General features: G+C 37.3%; 1 protein-coding gene and 1 long non-coding RNA gene across 3 annotated transcripts in view; both read left to right on the top strand.

Moving 5' to 3' along the window:
* The window catches only part of LOC146674142 (uncharacterized), a 213,222-nt gene that overhangs the window by 182,587 nt on the left and 4,737 nt on the right, over positions 1-25,898 (top strand). The gene's annotated exons all lie outside the window — the stretch shown is intronic.
* Positions 2,134-25,045, top strand: LOC146674143 (GRB2-associated-binding protein 1-like). 2 transcript variants are annotated; one of them, XM_085394342.1, is made up of 14 exons: positions 2,134-2,745; positions 9,295-9,364; positions 11,954-12,082; positions 13,020-13,185; positions 14,091-14,283; positions 15,877-16,556; positions 18,737-18,819; positions 18,954-19,063; positions 19,860-20,149; positions 20,511-20,582; positions 22,035-22,131; positions 22,594-22,723; positions 23,008-23,142; positions 23,433-25,045. In XM_085394342.1, the coding sequence occupies exons 2-14, from the start codon at positions 9,347-9,349 to the stop codon at positions 23,616-23,618; spliced, it is 2,289 nt and encodes a 762-aa protein (XP_085250468.1). In that variant the 5' UTR covers positions 2,134-2,745; positions 9,295-9,346; the 3' UTR covers positions 23,619-25,045. The 2 variants fall into 2 exon arrangements, with proteins under 2 accessions (XP_085250468.1, XP_085250462.1); XM_085394336.1 differs by lacking the exon at positions 9,295-9,364.

The following is a 25,898-nucleotide window of genomic DNA, read 5'->3' as shown; positions in this document are numbered from 1 at the left end:
AAAACTTGGATGACCTCTGAACTAAAGAGAAGAGGGGCCATCCAGCTGGTTACAAGTGCTAAGTTCAAAAGCCTGAAGCTCTTCTGGGGTGTGTTAATGCCTTTTGTTGTACCTTATAGTTCTAATAATGCATGATTTTCTTTGACAAAAGTACAGCAAGTTCTAATTCTGCCACCTAGTCACACAAAACAGAAGTACAACTCATACAACCTGAGTTTTTCCTACGTGTTTGGGGGGACAATTGCCAGTTTTAAAGAAAAATGATACTATAAGAAAATAATACTATATTTAGTAAAGTAGTAATAACTTAAGAATCAACTTTCAGCTGCTCTACTGCACTATTAAGCTGTTGCAGTTTACACATTTGCTTGGCAAGTGAAAGGTCCCTGGTTCAGTTATATTTGGAGACACAAATCCCAGTTTTGTGCTAAAAAGGCATTTGAGGCAAAAGTCTGCCACATCAAACATGTAGTAATTCCCACCGTGACCTCATGTAGGGAGTTCTACCTCTCACCCACTGTAATACATAATGATATCTAGTATGATTCATATTTGTTTTGCAAGATTTTTTACTTTATTAATCCCCAAGGAAATTATCTGAGCAGGGTAGGATATTTTTCCCCATTAAATTAAAACATCATTTTACTGTAAGAAGGTTCCTCATCGCTCTGTCATTTCCCAAGAAAAAACTGACTCAGACATATCAAGTGTAAGATAAATAAGTTCTCAAATGCATGTGTAGACACAGATTGGTATAAACAAAACAAAATCACAAAATCTCCAGCCCAAAACAATTATCTGAGCATAGTGTTTTCATTATTATTTCATTTCATTATTATCAGTCATTATGCAAATACACTGTTTAAAAGACCTGTAGTTAGCTGAGACTGAAGAAGTCACTTGGATGAGTGACGAAATGTTTCTCCCACTGAAAACGCTACGTCCAGATGAACAGAATCAACTTTTGGAAAATTATCTGTGCCATTTTTTTTTTAAATATAAAGCTTCTGTTTTTTTTTGTTTTTTTTATGTCAGTCAAATTACTATTAACAAAAATAATACATGTACTTCAACTGCAATATAAGAAAGGAATAAATAAATGAGCAACATATAAAGATAATATTGACAATAAATCAATTTATGTGTACGTTTTGATATGAAAAAAGTTCAATTATAAAAAAATAATTACTTAAGAATAAAAAAAAATTAAGGTATAATTCAGGAAATATTCAAGCCATGTAAAATGAACTATAGAAGAAGTTCATTAAGTTTAAGTTATTTAGGGGTTCAATCTGATTTTTATGTTTAAGGCTTGAAGTGGAGAATTGAAATTAACACAGTCATTTTACTGATCAATACATTTAATTTAGTATTAATTTATTATTGATGACACAATCTTACTTTTGACAATTTCACAAGAGAAGAAATTGAAGAAAGTGGACTTCATCTAGTATTTAGACGGTTTGAGTCTTTCAGCACTGGAGGGTGCTGTAGCCTCTCTTTTACCAATATAATATATTTTAAAGAAGTCTTTAATTTCAAGTGTACTTGGAATTCTGGAAACTGATCAACTTAGGGTTGAGCCTAAACCTTAAACAACTTTGAGTGCTCTTTCACACAAGATACCTGGAGATACCAAGGTACATGGATTAATATATAATCATCAATAGACCCCAAGGTTGTTCATAATGGCTGTTGAGCTGTTACTGAATGTGTGCATCTTTTTTAAGTAGAAATTTAAAAGAAACAAATACATGCTGTTGGAGGAAAAAATGTTTTTTTCTTGTTTTGTTGAACACGTTTTCTTTTGTTGATATCAAAGGTCTCGTCTGTCATAGTAGACCCATACTCATGCTTATTATATTTAGAAATCTAATTTATCCATCAGTTTATTCAACTTATGTCCATGCCATGTTCACTTTATATTAAAGTAGACATCTTCCTTTTCCCTCGCACATTTTCCAAAAAAAACTGCATCCATATCCACAGGGGGAGTTTCCTGTTACACAGAGCAGGAGGAGAATGGGAGGAGTGATGAGGAGGAGGAGGGAAAAGAGGGTGGAGAGGAGAGCAGGAATGTCCGAGCTGAGGCATTGTGTTCAGTTATCGCACAACCACAAAAAGCGAGAGAGTGAGAGAAAGGAGGGAGGAGGGAGGGAAGACTGACTGCTGGGAAGTTGAAGCTTTCTCAAAAGGAGGTGTGACTCAGGCGTCGACGGGTGAACAGAAGCTCTTCCATGTGTGGATAGAAACTGCTCAACTGATTTATTACAGCAGGATTTTACTTAAAAACAGACTGGAAACCTTAACTTATTAAAAGTCTGATTGACAAAGTGGAAGCCTGACCTGCACATGTACAGATCAACTGACTGGATCTCAGACTGGTGTGAAGCTTGGATGCCTTGTTTACCGATTTAAAGCCAAAGCAGCTGATCTCAAATCTGGTTGGATTTGATCATTGTTAACAAAAAAGAAGACTTACTGAAAGGACTAATGAACCTATGTGACATTCGATTGGTTAAATGTACTTGACTGTTGGAAATTCATGGTGATCAACTGAATGGTTGCCTGCTTTGACACATTACTGGCATCCTGATCAACTGAGGTCCATCTGATTGGTTAATTGATAATTAAAGAAGCGCTGCTGGAGCCATATTTGTTGACATCGGGATGAGCGGAGCAGGGGACGTGGTGTGTGAAGGGTGGCTGAGAAAGTCACCCCCAGAGAAAAAACTGAGGCGCTATGTGAGTATTTTATTTGAATTTGAAACATTTGAAAAAATTAAACATACAAAAAACTGTGCATATGTTCTGTATATATATATATGACTCATCTTTGTGATGTCCAGTGTGGATATATGAAGTATCCTAAAGCTGTACAAAGATTTTTAATCAGGAGTACAACTGCAGAAGTATTACCAACTGTTCATGGAGGTTTGTCTCTGTAGCATTTAATTAAGTTTAAAGATTTGTCTCAGTTTCATCAGTGTTTACACAGTGAGTCATTTCCTACAGTTACACACTCTTGATTATAAAACAATAAAAAAACATCCATCCTAACACAGCTGTCAACTAGACAGGAAGCAACACTGTAATGCTACTTGACTTTGTAGTACCACATTATAAAATACAGAGAATATTATTTGTAATTCTACAAAACTGTCTATGGTTTACACCATCCTTCACATTAAGACAGCTGAGATAGGCTCCATCACCACCATGACCGTGAACTGGATTTGCAGTTAAGAAAATAAACGAATGGATGAATTTTTATTTCTAAAAAATGAGAATTCAGACATTATTTATTTGACCCCATTCAGAATACAGCTAATACACAAGCTAAATCTAGAGAAAAAGAAAAACAGCTTGATTGTATGCTATATTTTTAGCACAGCTACAATATTTTTACTACAGTTAGCATATTAGCGTGCAAGCTAGCTGTTTGTTTATTTCAGTAAATATGCAGACTTTTAATTACAGCTAGCACAGCAGTCAATATCCTTAAAGTGAAATCTGTAGCTGTTTTGTATTTGTATTATATTGTAAGACAATTTATTTTTGAGTCCTTTCTCTATAAATTTATGTAAAATGCATACATTGTTACATGAATAAACCCAACAATGTTCATCATTAATCCCATTATCTTTGAAAAAACAAAAAAAAGATGTGACACAGATAAATACCAGCCACTGGTATTAATAAAGTTTATTTAAAACGGATAAAACTCAGTCAACAAGGCTGATCCTTAGCTGATATATTAGCCCTACACACTGACTGTTATACAACTTGTCATTGGAAACATAACTAACTTAAAGATGAGCTACAAAATTGCTGCAATGTAACTTGTAATCTGATAAACATGCAAAATGAACGAAGTGTAAAGTTCTAGCTGCTGTCAAAAGGAACAACTGTTTCTAATTATATGTAAGCCACAAAAATGTTATTTAGCATTTTTCAAATCCCAAACCTGACAACGTGGCACTGTGCCTGTAATGAATACCAGAGACTTGGACCAGTTTTGCTTTTTCCTGTATTCTCCTTCACTATGTAGAATAAGTGGAAGGATGGATTCATGAATTCATGCAAGTTGGTGTGTCCAGTTGCACCACTGGCTGCTTTATTCCAGTAAAGAAGCAGCTTAGGCAGTTAGGATCACATGCATGCACCACATATTTGGCATGCCTTACCAGTGAGTTGAGCTAATCTCATCTCTCCGTTCCATATTTTCCCTTGATGTTTTATTCTTTCCATTTCTAAAAAAATGTTTGGTGTGCCTTTCTCTGTGTTTCTCTTTCATTCTTGTGCTCTCTCTTCCTCTCCTATTATCACATGTTTTCCTTTCCTCCTGCCCCCCCCCCCCCCCCCTTCTCTCTCTCTCTCTCTCTCTCTGTGTTTGTGTGTGTGCAGAGGAAAGTGAAGGATAAAAAAATAGGTCAGAAGAAAAAGTGATAGGAAGTGAAGCTGCCTTCAATACCAGAATCTGCTCAGGGAAAACTGAACAATTTCCAGATTTGAACCAGCAACTTTTTACATGAGAACACGGGCCCTCTGAAGAAATAGCTGAAGCAGAGCATCACTAAAAGGCCGGCAAAAAGCACAGAGAAACTGTGCCAGCACTAATTAGGCAGACTTCAATTTAATTCTTCTTAGCTGACATCGATAGACCCATCGCAGCAGGGAACGTTTTTTAGGAGGGAACAATCAGATTTCAAAGAAAGTGGAGTGCTGCAGTTGCACTTTCTTACTGCTTGTTTAAAATGAAGGAGACCGTGCAAATCCATTGGAATCAAAGAAGAAGAGCTGGAGGAAAAGGGAAAAGAAGACAAGAGACGAAGACGCAGAGAGGCGAGACGGCAAGAAAAAGAAAGTTGCTCCAAACAGACAGACCATTGTTGAGTCTGTGTATATATTCAGTCATGATGGTATATACAATGAAATATGTGCAAAGAAGCACTGCATGGCCAGCTGTGCCTCTAATATCAACACACTCACACTTAAGCACACAAACACACACAGTCCCCTATAATGGAAGAAGCAGACAGTTTGTGTGTGTGTGTTCATGTATAGTGGGTAAAGTTCATGGAGTGTACTTCGTCACACACTCCCTGCTCTGTTGAAAGCTGTGTGTGCGTTATGTAATAAACCAATTACACTCAGCTATGCCTGGTTGGACGATGAGGGCCTTCCTGAAGATTTAGAAGATTTGAAAACACACGAACACACACACACACACACACACACACACACACACACACACACACACACACACACACACACACACACACACAAACGAACACACACTCTGGAAGCAAACCAGGGATAATGATGAGGTAAATTTTGAAACCTTGAGTACAATAACACATGTTTTACACACACACACACACACACACACACACACACACACACACACACACACACACACACACACACACACAGAAGGTCAAACACAGTTGAAGAAAGAGTTGGCTCTACAGAGGCCCTCTCTTGGATATATATCACAGTGTGGATACCTCCAAAAGTCCTGCTCTCCATCAGAGCAATGGTGCTCTACAGACAAGTTCAAAACCTTGCCTTGAAAAGGTTTGAATGAAGAGCTCTGATTTCATGCATCCCAGCACCACAGATGCTCAAACACCACTCAGCAGCACCCACAGAGTTGAACGTTACTTAGCCACAGCCTGTAACGTATGTAGCATTTATGGCACTCGGTAAGATAATGGGATACAATGATCTATCTAAATTGCTGGTGTGAATGGCTCTTATATTTGACATTTATTCCACTCCATTATGCAGTTGCATCCGATTAATGCACAGCTTGATGCTACAAGATCAGTCAGCCATGGTGCACCTGAAATGTTACATTTCACCTCGAGAGCCCTAGAGTTATTCATGATTTCAGTTTTCCAAGTTGAAAAACTCTTAACCTATGACTTAAATGAAATACAGCAAAGCCACATAAAAAAGCTAATTCTGTTTCACTCTAATTTGGGTCCTATACCTAACATTTGTTCAGTGTATGAAACTTTAGGCTTTAAATGGGCAAAGGAGGAACTGTTTTATTTGGAAGCAGATCTGAATCACTGTGTTTACAGCTGTGAGATGGGGCGTTGACGTTAGCTGAGGACATGCTCTCTGGGGCAATTCTAATTTCTTTCTTTTCTCCTTGTTGGTTCTGCTAGTAATATTGAGATCTGGGAATGACATGGGCAGTGATGGGAATAACGGCCTTACAAGTAACGGCGTTACCAACGGAGTCACTTTTTTCAGTAACGAGTAATCTAACTAATTACTATTTCTATCGTTACAACGCCGTTGCCGTTACTAACAAGAAAATGCGTTACGGTCTCGTTACTATTTGTCAACAAACAGACGGTTGAAGCTGTGTTCAGCTTACCGCATCTTATATCAGTTGCATGGAAGTAGCTGAAAATAATCTGGACGCTACAGCTTTAAGCAGCTGCGCATGCTCCCGCGGACGGCAATCACTTTCTGGTTGACGATTTCTTTTTGGCATAAGAAGTGTAGCTAGTGGACAAAAAAATCGCATGAGTTCTGCTGTTTGGCTGAGGAAGAATAAAGTAGTCGTGGTAAGCCAATCACATGACCACTTTAAGATGACAAAGCAACAAGGAGATATATACCAGTTTTTAAATTGTGTTGATAGTCACGATCAACAATATATACACAGTGTTTTTTCATCATGTTTACTGTCTGAGGACAGTGCTAGCAAGCACTCTCTGCTTATGACCAAAACAAAAAAACAGCCCTTTTGTGTTGGTGGAAAAATTAACCAAGTAGACCAATCAAAAATGATATAGCAACATGACATTTGATTGTTTAGGAAGAGGGGGACGTTTTAGGAGTGACGGTGAGAGAGCGAGAGAGAGAGAGAGAGAGAGAGAGAGAGAGAGAGTCTTGAGCTGTTGAGAGATTTGTGATGTTTAGTGTGTTTGCAGTGTGTAGTTAGTGTGTTGTCTTGTGTAGTTAGTGTGTAGTGCTGTGGATAGTTTTGTGTTGTGTGTCAGAACAATGAGGCAACTGCTGTCTCCAGGTGATACACCTGCTGCTGTCAGACCTGCAGGTATCAGGCTGTGATGTTCTCCTTTATAGTGGACAGAAATTATTTTTTTGGAGTGGCACAAATAATTTGTGTGGCATCTTATTGAATGAAGAACAGCTGATTGTTCTGTAAATAGTTTGAAATGGTTATTTAGAAAATCAAGGTAAAAGGTAAATGGCTGCAAATAACTTTGTTGTTTGCAAAACTTGTGCATAGGATTTTAAAATTGACAATTTATATTTGCATTTAAAGTTATGAAATATGATTCATTAAACATGTTTGTGGTTGTTACAGTAAAAAATACAACTTTTTCTACTCTGATTTTATGTTTTTTGTCTGATTTTAGATCAGTTATGTTAATACAGTATGTCAAAATGAAAACTTAACTGTAAATTCAGACATGTGAGGTTGTGCTGAAAAGGATGATACGAAACAAGGCAAAGTAAATAGTTTTTAAGGGTGAAATGTGGAGGGAAAATCAAAAGTAGTTAAAAATGGCCAATTGTACCCTGGACCCCAGAGGGCTAAACATTTTTTTTAAAGTAACGTAACAGTTACTTTTCAAGTAATTAATTACTTTTAGAATCTTGTAACTTAGTTACTAACTCAGTTACTCTTTTTAAGAATTAATTACTTTTTCAAAGTAACTTGCCCAACACTGGACATGGGTGACAAGCGCCACTAAAAAACAAAGCCAGTGAGTGAAGAAAAGGACCACACTGAAATACAGTTAAGGCATATTTATCTGGATTAGAAAGCAAACGTAAACAGGAAAATTACCACCAATTATCTCTTGTAATGTTTTCCTTTGCAATCTAAGCTTAACTTCTTCCCAGCGTGACACTTCAAAGACCATCTGAGGAAATTCTGAACAACTAATAGAATGAAGTTGCTATTGGTCAAAGTCATCGATCCATCCTGGTACCTACTGTTTCACTTCCATAGCACAAAATAATCTTATTTCATCGTATCTTGAAATGAACTGTTTACCCCCCAAACATCAAATTCAAATACTTTCAGAAACAATTTGTCAAATATGCCAGTCAAAAAAAACTTGAAGCTGACTAACATTGCATCATAGAAAGGGACAGTGCGTGGAAGCGGGGCCACCAGTGTTTACATCCTGTTACACGAATCATAAGCCAGGACCTCTATTAGTGGGTTGTAGATGTACACTTCCTTCTGTACAGTCATACAGTTAAAAGGTGCAGTTCAGGAGAAAGAAAACAGTTCCTTCATGAAACTGTTCTCTAGAAGTTTTTTAAAATATATTTTTGAGGAACTGGGTCTGATTTGTGGTAAGAAGTGCTGCTGCTGATGTTTTACATGTAATTTAGTTCTATTATATTTAAAAGAAAGCAGACATCTCCAAAATTTGGCAAATGACACCAAGCTAGATAGATTTTAAAAAAGGACGCCAATGTGTTTCCATTTAAAACCTCTAAAATCTATGAAGGAAACTGAGGAGCCTAGCTTCTTAGCATATTCATTTACAGCCATGTTCAAAATATTATTCATCTAAATTTTATTTACGTTGAAATAAAGCATTTTAGAATAATTTAGTCAGGTTTTTTTTTTTAGTTTTTCATAAATGAAACTGTCTGCAAGTGACTGCAAACAAACAGAAAGTGTTTTAAAGTCACATGTTTGCAGTTATGAGAGCTCAGCACTAAAAGGAATGAGAAGATTAGGGATTACAGATGAGAAGATGAGGAACTGAACAGCAGGAATATTGTTATTCAGGTCTGGTGTTAATTTTGGCTTGGAGACAGGATGGAGGAAGTGTTATTTTAGATCCATTGTGCCCTTTTCCTGCTGAGGTCAAAGGTCAAAGAAAGAAACCAAATGAAAGGAGAGGAGGAAAGAAGCTGTTAAAGGAAAAGAGGTTATCTTTATTACTTTAGGTGGATATAAGGCCGCTGCATGGGAGCTGTAGGTGATAGAGAGGAAATGCACAGTGCACAGTGGACATAGGCAACAAACACAGATCAAAGGTAATGCTATAAATGTTTCAGAATAAATGTTGTCCATAGAGGTTACACTTGGGATCTTAAATATAGGAGCAAAAGTATAAACTGGAACAAAGAATATCAGTAATTGTTTGTTAGTGTGTCTATTCTGACCACTGTCTTGGTGATGATAGCAAAGTAGAAGTACAGTTCCAAATAAATAAAATATGTGAGGAAATGTATAATTGGTTGCCATTGTGCTTAAAATTTGATCTTTTTCATCAGATCAGCAACTAAGAGGACGATGAATGGACTGTCCAAATTGTGAAATCAGCAAATGTGGAAAGTAATCTATGTGAGTGAAGAACAGATGTTTCAGAATGCTCTAAATGTTGGTCTTAGACATGTTACTTTCCTACCGTTGGCCTTAGTATAGTAGCCTTAGCATAGTAGCATGCATACCTAATATGGTCATGTTAGCCACACAGCTGGGACTGTGAGCAAAAAGCCCCACCCACCGCCATTCAAGCTTTTTTTTCTTCTTCTGATCAGCAGCCAATCTGAAGAAAGTTGGCTTAAAGAGGAAGGGATAAATAAGAATTGTTTTGAGCTTGGAACCATGCAAACCTACTCTAGAGTACAAGAATAAAAAATAATAACTTAGAAATGAGCACGATAGATTTCCTTTTATTAAGAAGAAAAAAATCTCATATTTGTAAAACCTTACAAAGACATGGAGACAGTCTTATCTCTTGTACTGTGGAACAGAGGAAAGCAAAATGAATGATGCCCTAGACCTGTCACTGCATGGCAGGCATGATGTGGGGTAAATCAAAGTTCAGCTGACCCAATGGATGCAAGAAAAAAGAGGGTGTTTGTAGGCATACAAGTACAAGGATATACTAGCGCAATAAGTAGAAATGCATGTTGACAAACAACCTGCTCACTTTTCCAACCTTCAAAAAAGAACCATTACTACAGGACATCAAATTGTCAGTGAGTCAAGGCAATAATACCAAAGGAAAACTTTTATTCATTTCTGTGATGTCAAGTGAAAAAATCCAAAGCAAAATTAAAAAAGAAAACAGTATTTCACAAACTGGAATAAGAATAGTATTTTTGATACTTTGGTATCTGATTATTGAGAGTCACATCTTTAAAATAAAACAAAACACCAAACACACTTTTTGGCCACTGAAAAAAAATCATGAATATGAAGACAATAATGAAGTGAGTTTTTTCTTCTAATTAAAGTTTTAAATCAAAGTTTTAAATAAAAAAGTCTAAAGAAATGCAATAACTTGGTAGGCAAAATAAGTTATGAACTTGTATAACAAAACCATAGACTGTACATCAAAAATAAATGGGTTTTCTAACAAGACTTCAAAAGTGCTCAGGACCACCTGACAAAATTGAAGGCCAATGATCATAATTTACAAGCCTAAAATCGTTTTTTTTTATTTTTTCAGAATCACATGAAACTAATGATCAAGTGTTTATTAAGGGTCGTAAATCACTGTATTTTATTATAATTATATTATTAAATATATTAATTCTTTTAAATTAAAAACATAAATAAACCCAATGAGTCAGTACATAAAATCAAGTCCAAACTGAACACCAATTTAGTTTGACAAACAAACGCTTTCGTACAATGTTGAACTTGTTGAAGTTTGCATGTCAGGTTGTAAAAGAAGTACTTATTGCATAATAACAACATTAAAATTTGATTACCTTTTTATCCCTTTAAAACTAGTGTGTTTCTTAATCTGGTTGCTCCATCATGACTTATTCTAGTAATAGCCTGTGTTACCAGGCACTTAAAAAGGATTTTGCAGGCCATGCTGGTGAGTGATCCAGTCCGCTGCAGCTTGTTCCTGTTACTTTAATTAGAAAGAATCAAAAAGTATTTTCATACTAGTTCTGCCATGTTGCTGCTTTTATCTCCCCAGCACCCAGCAGATCATCAAACAGCTCGAGGGAGACAGTCAATAAACACATGCTCATACTGCCATCTCCCACCGGCATTTCCTGTTCAGCTATTTCCTTTTCCTGTCTGGGTTTGAAGAAAAAAAGGTTGAAATGTGTTTTGCCATTCATTACTGTGCGCTTTGATCAAACAAGCACACAAACACATAAACTCCCGCTGAGGCTCAGGCCCGAGGAGTCCATTTTATTTTGTTGAGAAATAGTTCATGAGGATCAGAAAGAATGGATTTAGCTTGTCAGGCCAACACAAAAACATACACACACACATACTGTATTCAGCCTTTTAAACAGAAGCATAAAACTTGTTCCTGTGTTTTAAATGGCATTTGTTCAACCTTTGTAAGAAAAATCTCAGGTTTCTTTAAACTGAAAACCTGAGCCCTGAATGTGAAACTGTGCATTCACGTGTCCCTGTACTGTTATGAAATTTAAATCCTTATTTATGCTCTGCTTCACACCTTGAAAAAAATATCATGACTTCTCTTTCACACTCTGCCTACACACTAATGGCACAAACGCACTGGTTGTGAGTCATGTCTGAAGTATGAGATGCCTTCCTGTGGATCATTTGTTGGAGATAGACCCTACCTGTAATGCCCAACACCTGATGCCAAACGACCGGAGACAAGTGTCAAACATTTAGCAGTTCAGTGGACGTAGGCGTGTGTGTGATGTTTAGTTAGCATTCAAATTCACTGAAGTGTAAAACTTAGGACATGGAGGAAGACAACGCTATTGCGTTTAATGAGTTTGTGTAACGGAAGAAGGACAGAAAAAAAAAACTTCATATAATCAATAACTCACTCAGGAAGAAGACTGAAGTTCAAAGTCCAAAGTAAAAGTCTCAAAAAGATCTCAGCAGTTGGCACACAGGGGTTGAGTGCTTGCATCTTGTCCTGAGATTATTTTTACACATAAAAACCTTTTTTAGTAATAAATCTTTTACTCTGTCTAGGCCTGGAAGAGGCGCTGGTTTGTGCTGCGAAGCGGTCGACTGAGCGGAGAGCCGGACGTTCTGCAATACTACAAGAACCCGCATTCCCGTCGGCCAATCAGGAACATCAATCTGAATCTGTGCGAACAGGTGAGATGACAGATATATTACTATCTCACCTAATGTTGGATTTATGTCTTTAAACATTTTTTTTTTGTAAATATGATCTTATTTGCAAAATAAAGAGAGAGTGTGGCAACACAGATTTTGGTAATAAAATCAGTTCCTGAATTTTCTTTATGAGAAAAGAGAAAGTTTCTCTTATTTCAACTTTGACTGATCTTCTTTTCAAGTTTCTTTCTTTGAGCAGTGCAAGACTTGTAGCACAGAACTACTAATTATTAGATTACACCGAATCACACACTGTGAAAGTCACAACACTAACATTGGTTTGGTAATAATACTAAAAAGATTGTGTTGGCATGGCCACACATGTCTTGTGTGCAGCATAAAATGTGATTTATTTAAGGTGGTTTCTGCTGAATGATCTTCCTTTGACACATTGGAACATTGCAGTAAAGTCGAACTTTGATAGTCTGTCCACAGGGGACGAATTCTTGGCGCACAACCTTGGGATTGTCAGAAAATAGATCATTGTTGTGTTCCTGACCTGGTGCAATCAATTCAGGTCTGGACATTGGGGACACTTTGATTAAAAATTGCTGTTGGGCCAGTGATCATTAGCATAATGGTTGAATTACTTTGACACGGACTGTGATATTTTGTTTTTGGGAAAGTTTGAAATTACAAATCCGCATGCCTGAGTGTCTTCTAAGATGCAATCCAAACATAGCATGTGTGTTGGGACTCGACGGCCCATAGGGGAAGGTTGACCAAATTTAAATTAGGTATGATTTTTCACTTTTTGAGAGACACAGGGAACTTTATGTTTGTTAAATGCCAATTGAATGTATGTATATCATGTACATAGATACTCAACTATGTAAACACTTACACTTAATAAATCCTAAGGGTTGCTTGACTGTTTGACAGTAACAAGTCTGCTCCATTTCTGCCTCTCCGTCAGGTGGATGCTGGCCTTTCTTTCACAAAAAAGGAGCTAGAGAGCAGCTTTGTTTTTGACCTCAGGACAGAAGAGAGGATCTGGTACTTGGTGGCTGAGTCTGAAGAGGACATGAACCGCTGGGTGACATCCATCTGCCTGCTCTGTGGCTTCAACCCTACTGATGATGGTATGCTAAATATCCAATTATTAGACAAGTGAAAAATGCTCCGTGTACCTTTCTTGTTTTGCATTTGAAGTGGATGTTTGCCTGCGTGGGCTGTGGTTGAGTCAGTGTGAAAAGTAGGAGGAGGAGAGAACATGCATAAAGAAAAGTAGACAAGTATGCCTTCACGATTGTGGCTGCCATTGACTCAGACCTGTACAGCAATACATTTAAACAATATAAATATTATGATATTGTTATAGCAGCTTGCCCTTGTACATTTGAACTTTGTGTTCACACGTGAAATGGATCCTTTGAGTTAAACAGTCTTATTTGTGTTTATAATAGATGGATGTTTTATCAGAGGTTTCATATTCTGAATAAATTTGATATAACAAATATAAATTTGATTTTTTGATATAAATTTGATATGATACAATGCAACAAATCAGTTATTTTTTTTCCATATGTTGACTGTAAAATCAATGGTTTCTTTGTAATTAACATAGATCTCTTTAGGATTAAAGTTATAGAAAAAAACATGTAAAAGAGCTTCTGTAAATTCACACATGAAGTAAGTCACCGCTTTACTAAACATCTATTGTAATGCAATATAGTTTTTGCATCATCAATACTGCACCACACTCCAGTTTATTAAGGTTTTCCAATGTTTTGCTCAGATAATCAACAAATGTATGTTAATATATAACATATAAATGATAAATATATTGGTAGCATTTCAATAAAATGCACTTCAGCACAACAGGAAGAATAACAAACTGCTGGTAAAATATGCATTAAAAGTATTGAAGTGGCGTGCCTAATAAACTGACATGACAAATACTGGCTGAGCTTTGGGACCTTTGAACAGATTGTCTATAAGGTTTTTAATTCCTGAATTAGCTGATTTATTTTCTTTCATTGTACAGTTGCAGAAAGACCTCTTGTCTCCTCCTCCACCTCTGCAACATCTATGACCCCAGTCAGTCACACCACCACCATCTCTACGATGACAGGGTTAGTCCCACCACCATATGACCCGGTGAGTGTGCGGCACATGGAGCCTGACCGGAATTCAGAGGAGGATTACCTGTGGTTATCACAATGCCAGAGTCACATCAGGTAAATAAATGAACACAAAGATACAATAAGACAAAAAAAAAGCCTAGTCATTAATGTCTTAAAGCTCATTTTCCCAGCTTAGTCTTAGACCAAACATGTTTTCTAGGAGGTTCAGGCTTAATCCATGCCTGGTAAACTCTACATCTCAATTAAGATAGATTAAGTTACAATAGGTTACGGCCAGATTTTTTTTTTCACCTAAGTCTAAATGATTTCCAACTACTTAGTAAAGGTTATCTGGTGAATTTGTCTGTAAACAATTTAATCCTCTTTTAAGGATAGTTTTAAAATATCATAGAAAGATATTTTTCTGAAGATTTAACTTTAATTAAATAAGCAAACATGTCATAGATGGAATATCTCCAACATGTAGTGGATGGAAAAATCGAGATACAGAACACTTGAAACAAACCTGATGGATATTGTATATATAGTATATTGTATGTATACAATTACAATATTGTTAGGGTTTTCTAACTAGACATCGCGAATGTATGAGGGGACATGATTGTGCAATTGAGGGCCATTGCTCATGAAATGACTTGTCAATAACTGAGTAAAAAAATCCCAGCTTCATCATCCTTTTCTACTTCAGTGCATTAGGACCATAATCTACAAGTTAATCTTCCATTCAGTATCACTTGAAACTCACGATCGAGACACTAAACTCATCAGGAAACTACTGAAGGTCATAGATTAAGGGATCTTATGGCCATTTTCCCATAGATTTCTATGCACCCAGAAGTCTTTTTGCATTAATTAAGTTATTTAACTTTGAAGGTATACTTAGAATTCCTAATGTGTTAATAAATCCTGTTGTTAGCAATATCATTTAAGGTAACAGAGCAGCGAATTAACTTTAGACGTCTTCTGAAGCCTTTAGAATTTCGCTAAAATTTTAACCTCATAGAAAGATTTGCGGTTTCTGTAAAACCTGAGTTAAAATGCCAAAATGAGTCCAGAATCTATACTTAAACTCTAACAAAACTAATAAAAACACAATGATAGAAAACAGAATTATAAAAGACAGCCTGTCAGATCTGCAAGCTTTGTTTAATATATCTAGTTAGTTTTTGTTTTAGTCATATTATTGCTCAAAACAAAATCCTAAAAATGCAAAAAAAACTTTTCCACTCTGACTCCAGTTCCACTCCAGTTCAGACTAAAGAGAACCAGCTGAAGATAAATCAGCGAAACTACCAGAGTTACAGGTTCAGACGTGTTGACTCTAAGAAAGGGGATTTGAGATTTATCTTGGATCACACCCACGGAAAAGGTTGACTTCATGAAACTTCATGGGAGAGTTCCTCAGAACAGCACAATAAAACCTATTTTCCTCCTCAGTTGGAAAATGTTTGATCTTTCCAGACACGTTTAGTTGTTGAGGTTTGAACCCAAAGCCTTGAGTGGACTATGATGGGAAAAATCAACAATAATTTTAATGCAAAGAAAACCTTTCTATTTTATTCGTCTTTGTTTTTGACCAAAATAAACAGATAAACTATACAACTTAATAAGGAAAAAAAAAAAAAGAAAAAACAAACTCTTTTTATTCAAGTCTTTTTGTTGATATCTCTCTCTTTCTTTTTGTAGGGCTCCTTTAGGGTCATCCACATCTCTTGAAACTGACTACAATGACAACCTTTACCCGCCTCCCTCTGCAACCTCCTCCTCTTCTTCTTCTTCTTCCTCTCCTTCCCTCCTCCCCAGCAGCCTTCCAAATCCATCCTACTCCTCTTCCTCCTCTTCTTCTGGCTTTAGAGTGGTCCCTTGGACAGTCACTGCAATGTCGAGCCCTCTCAGCCAGTCTTTAGATGCCAGCACAACCCCTGACTCCCAGAATCGAGCTGGCAGACCCCGCTGTCACCCCTCTCCGCATCCCAGAAAGCACTCCCTGGATTTTCACCTTCGTCCAGTAGCAATACCTCTCAGTGATAATGTGCACTCCAATGTGCATCCAAGCACACACTCATCCACCACTAGTGGTTACCAGATCCCACGTCCAGTATGCACTTCACAACCGCCGCCCCCTCGCCGCCCATCTTCTACCCCTAGTGTGGACTCCCTAACCCAAGCAGAGCTTCATGCCTCCACCCCTACTCCTCCTCCGCGCCCACCAAAACCTCCTGGCATTGCAGCCCAAGGAGAAAGCTCAAAGCTTGCCACACTCCCCCGAACTGCCTCAGAGCCAGAGAGGAGGGATGAGAGTGTGGATGGAGGAGGACATCTGCCAAGGAGCAACACCGTCACTACACCAGGATGCATGCATACAAGTAAGGAGACAATACTGTCCTGACATTGATAATTCAAACAAATAATCCTTCAGATTTCAATGCCAAAACCAACATTTCATTCATTAGATTTTTTATTTTTCACACATTCAACAAATCAGATTTAGGGAGTTCTTTAAGGAGCCTTTGAGATGCCAGTTGATGCATTTTATTTCCTCTTGATTAACGTCAATACACACAACACCTGAATATGAATAAACATAATGTGCAAATAACAGACGAGAAGATGTTTCTGTCTGTCTGCAATCTGAGTCCCACTGAGCTGTCAGTTTGAGCTGGCATTGATTACACATGGGTACCTAATCTTTGTACAGAGCCAAAGACAGACAAAATGAACCTGGTAGTTTTCATGTGAACATTTCTTTTCTTCAGTCTTATATAGTGACCAGCAGAAGTCTTGATCTAGTTATCTCTTATCTGGTATCCACATGTTCGGGCTATAACAATAGCTCTAAAAATGTAGTTGTTGTCAAAACAAGTCGACCTTCTGGCTGGTGTGTTCCATGCTGCATTTGGATTCAACCAGGCTCGCTGTTTTTGACATTTTATAGTCCTTGTGCTAAGCCAATCTATAAGTTCTAGCTGTAGAACTAAAGATAAATCAGTGCCAGTGTAAGGCATTGATTTAGCTGCCAAAATGCTTTACCGTGTGTACCATGTTTAGTGGATATTAATCAGCTGTATGTAACTTAGGCTGCAATTTAAAGCAGGGTAGGTTTTACACAGCAGGTTCATTAAGGTTTTATTGCTGCTGCAGGAAACTTGTGATGTAAAAGAGACTTTATGAATCTGGAGACTGACAGCGTTGGATGGTAATTCTCAGTTGGTTCTTCAGATCTTTTTGTTTTAATTGCCATTATGCAAACTTGTAATGATCCAGGTTTCATTATGTTTTATTGTAGCTGACTTTTAAAACTAAACAGTTTTAAAATTTGTTGCTCTAAACAAAGTTACTGTGCTGTCACTTCTGGATTTGCTGGCTGTTACTTTGAAGGCTTTTGGTGTTTCGAAACCTGATATGAGGAGTGAGATGTAGATATGACTGAAACCCTACGGAAGATTGTGATCTCATGCTTTTTTTTCATCAGTTGAACATAAATTTAATGCTGTATTCAGAGAGATAGAGATAGACCTCCCTTAATTTAACAAACAAGTCAGGCTGTTTTACCACTAATTGCCCTGCTAGTTATTAAAAATAACGCAGCTTTAATGCACGTCACTGGATTCATTTTTCAAACCAGAAGACAATGTTCTTGTTCTTCATGAATTTTATTGAGATAGCATTTTTTTCTACACTTCTAAAACACCAACCACTAACATTTTTACCATTTTAAATTTGTCATTAATTTAATCACCAAAGTGTCAGATTCAGAGTAATAATCCCACAAAAGGTGCAAACTAATGAAAACTGGTTCACATGAGAACACCTTCTGGTACCAGCTGTGCCTACTTAGTAATATTCAGAGACAAGTTCATGCACATTAATGTTGTACTCAGTTCAATGCTAAATCTTTTTAGGAGGCTGCAATCACTGTTTGCCATCTGATTTTTAAACCTCGTACCTGAGGGAGATTATGCAGAGCTAAGAAGCTTTGTTGTGCAGAGCTAGCAGTTCTGAGGGATTATATTGTTACAGCTGAAACTGTTTGTGCATGATTGCTCCATAATTTGATTCATTAATCAAACGTGAACTTTGCCCAATAACAGCACAAGGAGATTTATTTTCTTTTGTTTTTTTTAATCCACATTCTCTTTCCAGTTCTATGAAGTTTCCATCATAAAGAAACAGCTGCTTTCAAGTATATCTAAGATAGATTCATGCAAGCTCAGACTTGTTATTTCATGCATGTGGTTGTCCCACCTTCTTAGATTACCCGCCATGCGTATTCAGTTTCACATTTGGTCAAACCCACTGTACAAATGCTGTTTGTGTAAATGCGTGTCAGCAGAAGTCTACGATCTGCAAAGGTATACAAGTAGTTGGCAGTTTACTGGAAGAGCTTTGCCATTGGAAAGAAAATCACTTTCACTTTCACATCTGTAGACAAAAAACAAAAACCAGCAAGAAACAAATAAATAGAAAGCCAAAACAAATTTGTCTGTTATCATTGAACAGAGGATTGAGCTACTCATGGATTTTGTCTCAATACTTTCTGTTTCAGGTAGCGACTCTTCTTACATCCCTCGGTCTTTGTCTGACAGAGCAAGCATGTTTGATTTCAGTGAGAGCTTCAACAGCTATTTTGTAAGTTGAAACCTCCAAAATAAAATAAATGTTAACTTTGAACGACTATTCTATCTTTTATCTCTTTCTGTTTTATCATGGATTTATAATTTTACAATGAAAATCACTTGCATTCTTGATCCGTTCTTTCTCAGTTTAACAAAGGCATGGTCCCTCTGGGTAGTGTCTGTTCTGAAGATGATGATGTGGATGAAAATTACGTTCCCATGAGCGCTGCCACCTCTGAGCCACCGGTTGCACCCAGGTCTGTAAGAATTACGACACATAAAATAAAGATTTCTTTCTTAAAATCAGCCTCTCAAATTGTCATCTGCACGATGAAGCTGTTTTAGGGCCTCTCTCTTTAAGATCCCACTTCGTGAAATTCCACTTTCTTCTAATAGGCTGCCCCTTACTTTGTAGTACTCAAGTGGATGAATTGGCCAAATCTGACACATTTACATAGTTCATGAGCCCTTAGTAGACTATCAATCAAAGACGCACAGACACACAAACAACTTAATGTGAAAAAAAATACAGGTATGACAATATTTCAAAAACATATTTGTATTGTGTTGAAGAGCTATCAAATGAAGATGAACACAGTTCAAGGTGCTAGGAGTTGATGTAACCTTTATTTAACAAAGCAAGTCATAAAGACCGCTTTGTTAAATAGCAGTCTTTATTAACAAATAAAAGCCTCCCAAGCAAACACACACTGAAAAAAAAACACACACCTGCTGATAAAACACTAACCCCTGGTGGTGGCTTGATGTCAATCAAAATTTTCAGAGAGTTGTTACAAAAGGCACCTTTAATCTTTGGACTAAAACACAAGCTAACATTACCTCACATGTAAGGAACTACTTATAACTATTAGTAACTACTTCCCTCACATGTGCTGTACCAATGTACTAGTAATGTGACGTGACAATAAATTTGATTGATTTGATAAACCTAATGACAGCCAATGCTGTGATGAAAAGAACATCTGGGACATTTGAAATTGGAATTTACAATTCAGTAACGTTAATTTCTGATTAATTTTATTCTTCTTCCAGAGTGCCTCCACCCTCAGACCCCTCTGCCCAGCTCCAAGAAGGCAACTACGTCCCTATGACCCCTCTGACATCTTCATTTCCTACACACCCCACCACTGTCATGACCGACATGGCATCTCTCGGGAGGCAGGTGCCTCCCCCTGCGCACATGGGTTTCCGTAACTCCGCCCTGACTCCCCTTGCTCCTCTCACTCCGCCGCTCAGGAGAAATACCATGAACACTTCTGCTGGAGGCGAACAAGAAGCCGTGCCCCCTCCGATCCACCGCAACCTGAAACCACAACGGAGAGGTTAGCGGAAACTTAGTGGGAAATTAAGTTTTGTGTTAAATTTAGTATCATTCTACTGTGAGAGCTGGAAGCTGTAACAGAGCCTTGATGTAAAAAAAAAAGAAAAAAAAGAAAAAAAAAGAAAAACTCCTTACCTTGAATTAAATAATGTTCCCTTTAAAATATTTTGTATTTTCAAGCATTTTGGTGATTTGTAAAATTCACCTAAATAACCACAAGCATATTTCTAAGGAAATGAACTAGAGTTTAAAAACCAGATTCTGTCTGTTCATAGTAAGCATTAATGTAGCATTAGCTGAGTTGCTGTTGCAGCACTCTTTGGTAAATGCCATCTGTTTTGCGGTGTTGCGTGTCTCTGCAGGGGTTTGTGCCAATCAGCCGGTGGACAGAAATGAGAGCCAAACTCCTGAGGAGCTGACAAATAAAACAAGAGGTACAAACTACAACACACATTTACATCAACACTTAGTTTTCTCTTGATATTTAAGACAATATTAAAATGATATGGCTGAATAATAATGAAAACAAATAGAAAAATCAAAATTTTGCCAAATATTTAAAATTCTAGATATAAAATATTTGCTAAGCATCAAAAAGTAAACATTTTGCATGATCAGCGAACAGTCCAGCAGAGGTGGAAGACGTAAAAGAAGCTTTAAAAAATGATTCAAAGTGTACAGGTGTAATCACACCAGCAGAAGCTGATGCATCTACTGAAGCAAGTAAATGCAGTAAAACATCTGAACCTTAGAAGCCATGAAAAACACTGGTGAAAGGGGCTTTCCATCAGAGCTTCTTGTAATTACTTCCCACTTCATGATTCCTCTTTTTGCTTTTACTCAGCTTGTCTTGTTCTGTAAAATCACATTTTGTTGTTTGTGCTGACAACTGATTTTTTTCTTTTAAATTGTGGTTTGAAGACAATACACCCACTTATAAAATGAAACAGTTTTCAAAATTTGACCCTAAGCTTTCTGTTCCTGAAACACTTGGCTGTTTCTCCTCTGTGGTGACTCTTTCTCCCCCCCCACCCCCTCAATATCTGTCATTTCATTTTGTTTTAATTATTCACCTGCTCCCACTTTGCTCAACAAGCCTGCACTACAAGAGCACGACAGCCACACACACAGCGACACGAACCAGCTGCTGCTTATAGAAACGTTCACATTAAATTTTAAAGTCTTCACAGTCAGGAAACTGTTTCTGGACACGCAAGGAAAAATCCCCCACCTGATTTTACTTCCTATAAAAACTTTATTCTGTTTTTAATTACAATAATAAACATTAAAAGCCAACATTAAAAGTATTACAAGGATGCTTTGGCACCGTTTACAGTTTTTAGTTGTTTTCAAAGAGTGGTTTGTCCAGATAAAAGCAAAATTTCTGTCAAATTTGTCATATATGTGACTGCTGGCTGGGTCACACATTAGATAGTAATCTGTCTTTGTTTTTTTTCCTCAGCCTGCAGGTCTGCGTCAGCCTGCTTTCAGTTGGTCAATACAGCAATAAAACAATGAAGTACACGTTTTCACTCAAATCACCCAAATTCAACAGCTGAACTGAAAAAAAAGGGGGTTTGAAATGACTCAGCAACTGAGGAAGACAATGAATATATTTAAAAAAATCAGACCTCAGGTCTTACTTTTTTATGTTAAACTGTGAAATTTTTCAAACTCGAGGCTTAAAATAAACAATGCAATGCTCTTTTTTTTTTTACTGCTGACTAAACAGCTCTAATCACAGATATAAAGGAAGGACAAGTGGAAATACAGTTTTCTTGTTCTCATATCCTGAAAACAAGCAGCCCCTATTTGAGCTAAGCCTTACATTATTTCAAACTGTAATAAGTAAAGCCGCCCTTTTCTCCCCATCTTTTGTCACCCAGTAAAACCAGCTCCTCTGGACATCTCTTCAGTGCAGCAGGACTGGCAGGAAGTCCCCCCTCCAGTGCGCTCGCCTGTAACACGGACCTTCACCCGTGGGTATGTTTGTTTGCGTGACATGATCACGTTTACTGCAAGGTCAACAGAAAACTACAGAACACAAATTTACTGCCTGGAACGCTTTCAGAGTAAGAGAGAGGAAGGATGTGTTAATAGCTGAGCAGCAATCTACTGCCACCCTGTGGTGCTTAAGGGTTACTACAAGGACTTTTAGATCATCTTACAACAGCAAGATGTTGTAATTTAAGTTAATAAAAGAAGAATGGAGTAGAATCAGTAAATATAAATACTAATTAACAGTAAGTAGTTACTCTGTAGTAAAAACTACAAAGTAAAAGTTTTCTTTACTCAGCCATCAATAGAATAAATATTGATTGATTTGTCTGACCAACAATCTATAAGTCAGCAAAATTGAGATGAAGTTTTGCTTTAAAAGCAAAAACTACCTAATCTTAAATCATCATGTAAGATTCATTTTATATTTATGTGTTTGTGTGACAGACCCTCCAGTCGTCGGACGGTCACGCCGAGCTCTGCTCACAGCTCTTCACCGTCCTCTGATTCCGATGACCCAGATGACAACTATGTTGCAATGATGACCTCTAGCCTCAGTTTCAGTGCCGGCGAGCAGGTAAAACACACACATCTCCCCTGTTTTGTTCCATTTTTTCACAATGTTCCAACTATTCTTGCTTTCTTTTTCCCCATTTATTCTTCTTCATCTTTTATTCTTATTATATTGAAAACATTTGGCTCATGTTTTGTTATTTGGGGCATTGTTTCCCTTCTTTCTTTGAAATATATTCTAATACCTGATTGTGAGTACCTTCCATCTCTCTATCATGTCTTAACATTTTTTTCTTTCTTCTAGATTTCATAACTCCTTTACTAAACTCTCTACGTTACGGTTTACAGTCTCTGAGACTTATGATGCACCGAGCTTCAGAGGGCGGAGTCAACAGCCCTGTGTTACGACGAGCCAGAGATGACAAGCAGGTGGAGTACCTGGACCTTGACCTCCACACTGGACAATCAACACCAAGCAGACAGGTAAACCATCTCTCGCTGTTTCACTCTGTCATTCCACATGAGTCATAACATTCAATTAAATGTGCTTTTATTTCTTTTACTGTTATACTATATAGCATATGCATTATTTAATTAATAATTTGTCATCAGATATAAATAATACATTTTGACTGTGATCATTTTGTCTGACCACCAGAGGGCACCAATGGATTACTTTCGTTTTTCCGAGTAAATAATCTAAAAAAAACCCCAAAAACCCCAAACTCCCAAAAATCATATAAATCTTTCTCATTGTGTTTCTGTGCAACCAGAAACGCTGCACTGGAGAAGGTTTAACCGGGGGCAGTGAGCACGCTGGAGACGGCGAGGATCAAGCACGAGGCCAGCGTACACGTGTGGACTATGCAGTGGTGGACCCCAAAAGGACCAAGGCCCTGAGGAGCACGCGAGAAGCACGGCATGCCGGGAGGATGTCTACGGAGAAGAATAAATTATGAAAAACGCACAAACACACACACAAAGTTCAAAACGTGCTTCTTATCCAGGAAAAGAATAAATATAACTGCAATCCATTGGTGGACAAAGTGACTGATGGACTGTTATAATCTTAGAATCATTACGTTAATATCAAGTATCTACTTAGGAAAGTATTCACATCCTCAGACTGTTTGGCAGATCTGTTAAAATGAGCTTGGGGCATGCAGGAACCATCTACAGCCCAGTATATCAGCTGATATACATCCCACTGGTAAATATCGTATAGGGCTCATATTTAAGTTTCAGCACAGCTAGAAGCCACTTCACTTAAATACACAACAGATTACTCTGGATTTTTTTTTTTTAACAAAGGTATGTTGATGATGTGAATGCCTTGATTGGCAGGTCTTGCAGTTAGTCATACAAAGCTGTTGTCATTAAAACATGAATATCAGATAGTTTAACTAAGTTATTATATAAAATGTACAGTAGTTTATAGTAACAGTTCCTTTTTTTATTTCCTCTCCACACTACAAAACCACACCACACTACCATATTTTATTATTTAGTTATTTTATATAAAATGAAAAATTTTCCTTGGTTATTAAAACCTTCAAATACCCAGAAATCAAAGTCACATTTGCAGAAATAAAGGACATGACCCTGTTCTCTAAGATGACTTTCAGTGGCAGCGTAGAAACCCTTAGAAAAGGCAAATATTCTTTGAATTTTAGAGTTTAAATCACCAGCAGGCATTTGAAGATAAAAAAAATCTAAAAATAGAAATGTATGTTAAGCAACACAATGTCATATTAATATGCGCGAATGATCTGTCAAAGGATGGTGATGATTCGACACAAAACTGCCCCTTTCAAAACCACAGGTCGACTTGTCAGAGTTTTTGGAAAGCCCGTTTTTACTGAATGGAAAACACCACACTTTGAATAGAAGGCAGGGCAATGAGGAAATGCAGTCTTACTCAGATCCTACATAAGCAAAAAAGAATATAACAGCTGCTTCTCTAGAGCACTGGAACTTCTTCATCTACTTCTATTCAAAACAGGTGACAACATCACTTATTTCTCCAGGGTAGTTTTTGCTGCACCGTAATATAAGTAAGATTTCAGTTTTGCTTTAAATCTACTGAGAAAAACTGTTTGACTTGTTTTGTGCTGTGATATTTTTTTAAGCCAAAAATCTCTGGTGACTTTAATTTTGTATGTCTATGTTAAGTTTCCCTAACGACATGCATTAGTTAGATTTGCTCCTCTGAGGGAGTGATAAACGTGGCGGGAAGTTTGTGTTTTCCTTGTGACTAACACACAGTTATTTTCCAGTGTATTCATCATCGCGATGTGAAGCCTTCTGTCAGATCCTGTCTGTCCAGATGATGGATATAATCTGTTAATGCTGATTTATGTGATCGTAGTAAGAATGGAATAAACACTATACATCACTAGCAGGGCCAGGGCCTGGTGTATTTTTCATTCATTTCCAAAGAACACAAAATTGTTCAAAAACTAAAACAGTGTTTTGACAATCAGGAGAAAATAACGACTCACTTTATCAAGTCCAAGTCTCAGTGAGATGCCATGTATTTGTATAATTCAAAGACAAGACACAGACAAAACCAGCGGGTGCACATTTTGCTGTAACCACTGCAGCTCCATATTCTGAAACTTCAAGATTAGCATACATGCTGCCATGATGGTGGCCTATTTTTGGAGTCAGAAGTAATCTTATTTGGATTGGAGGATGGATTAGCAAGCTACCAGCTAACATTAGCAATGCTGGGTTAGCATGCTGCACCCACAAACTCCATGAGTTCATCAGGCACAAATAACAGACTTAGCCCATAGTAGATCATACTACAGTTTTACTCAAAAAAGATGAAATTGTTTGTGACAGTTTTACAGTGGCTTAATTTTTGCTCACTTTCTAATCACCCAGAATACCCTCTTTTTCACTCCCACTGTCACACTGTCAGTCATTAGGCTTGATCTACAGATGTTTTAGCCTTGAAGGGGTGGATTGTAAAAAATCAAAAAGGAGATAAAATCCACATTCCCGGGGGTGAGCTACTAGACATTTTAGTTATGTTTGCTTAATATACTTCAGTTAAAAAAAAAGAAAGAAAAGACAATAAGTGTGTGACAAATACAGAGTTTAGTAAACATACAGTACAAATGGGAAACTTTGCATCTTATAAAGAATGACCTTTTTTTGGCCATGTTTCTTTCACTCTTAGTCTGGGCTCTTGTTGTCATTGACCAACTTCCTGTTTCTGTTTTCCTGCACAT

The sequence above is a fragment of the Rhamphochromis longiceps genome, linkage group LG3, assembly GCF_057381845.1.
Source record: "Rhamphochromis longiceps isolate RC_006_pf linkage group LG3, R_longiceps_female_GT1.1, whole genome shotgun sequence".
Taxonomy (NCBI): domain Eukaryota; kingdom Metazoa; phylum Chordata; class Actinopteri; order Cichliformes; family Cichlidae; genus Rhamphochromis; species Rhamphochromis longiceps.
This window is presented reverse-complemented; position numbering and strand designations above follow the sequence as displayed.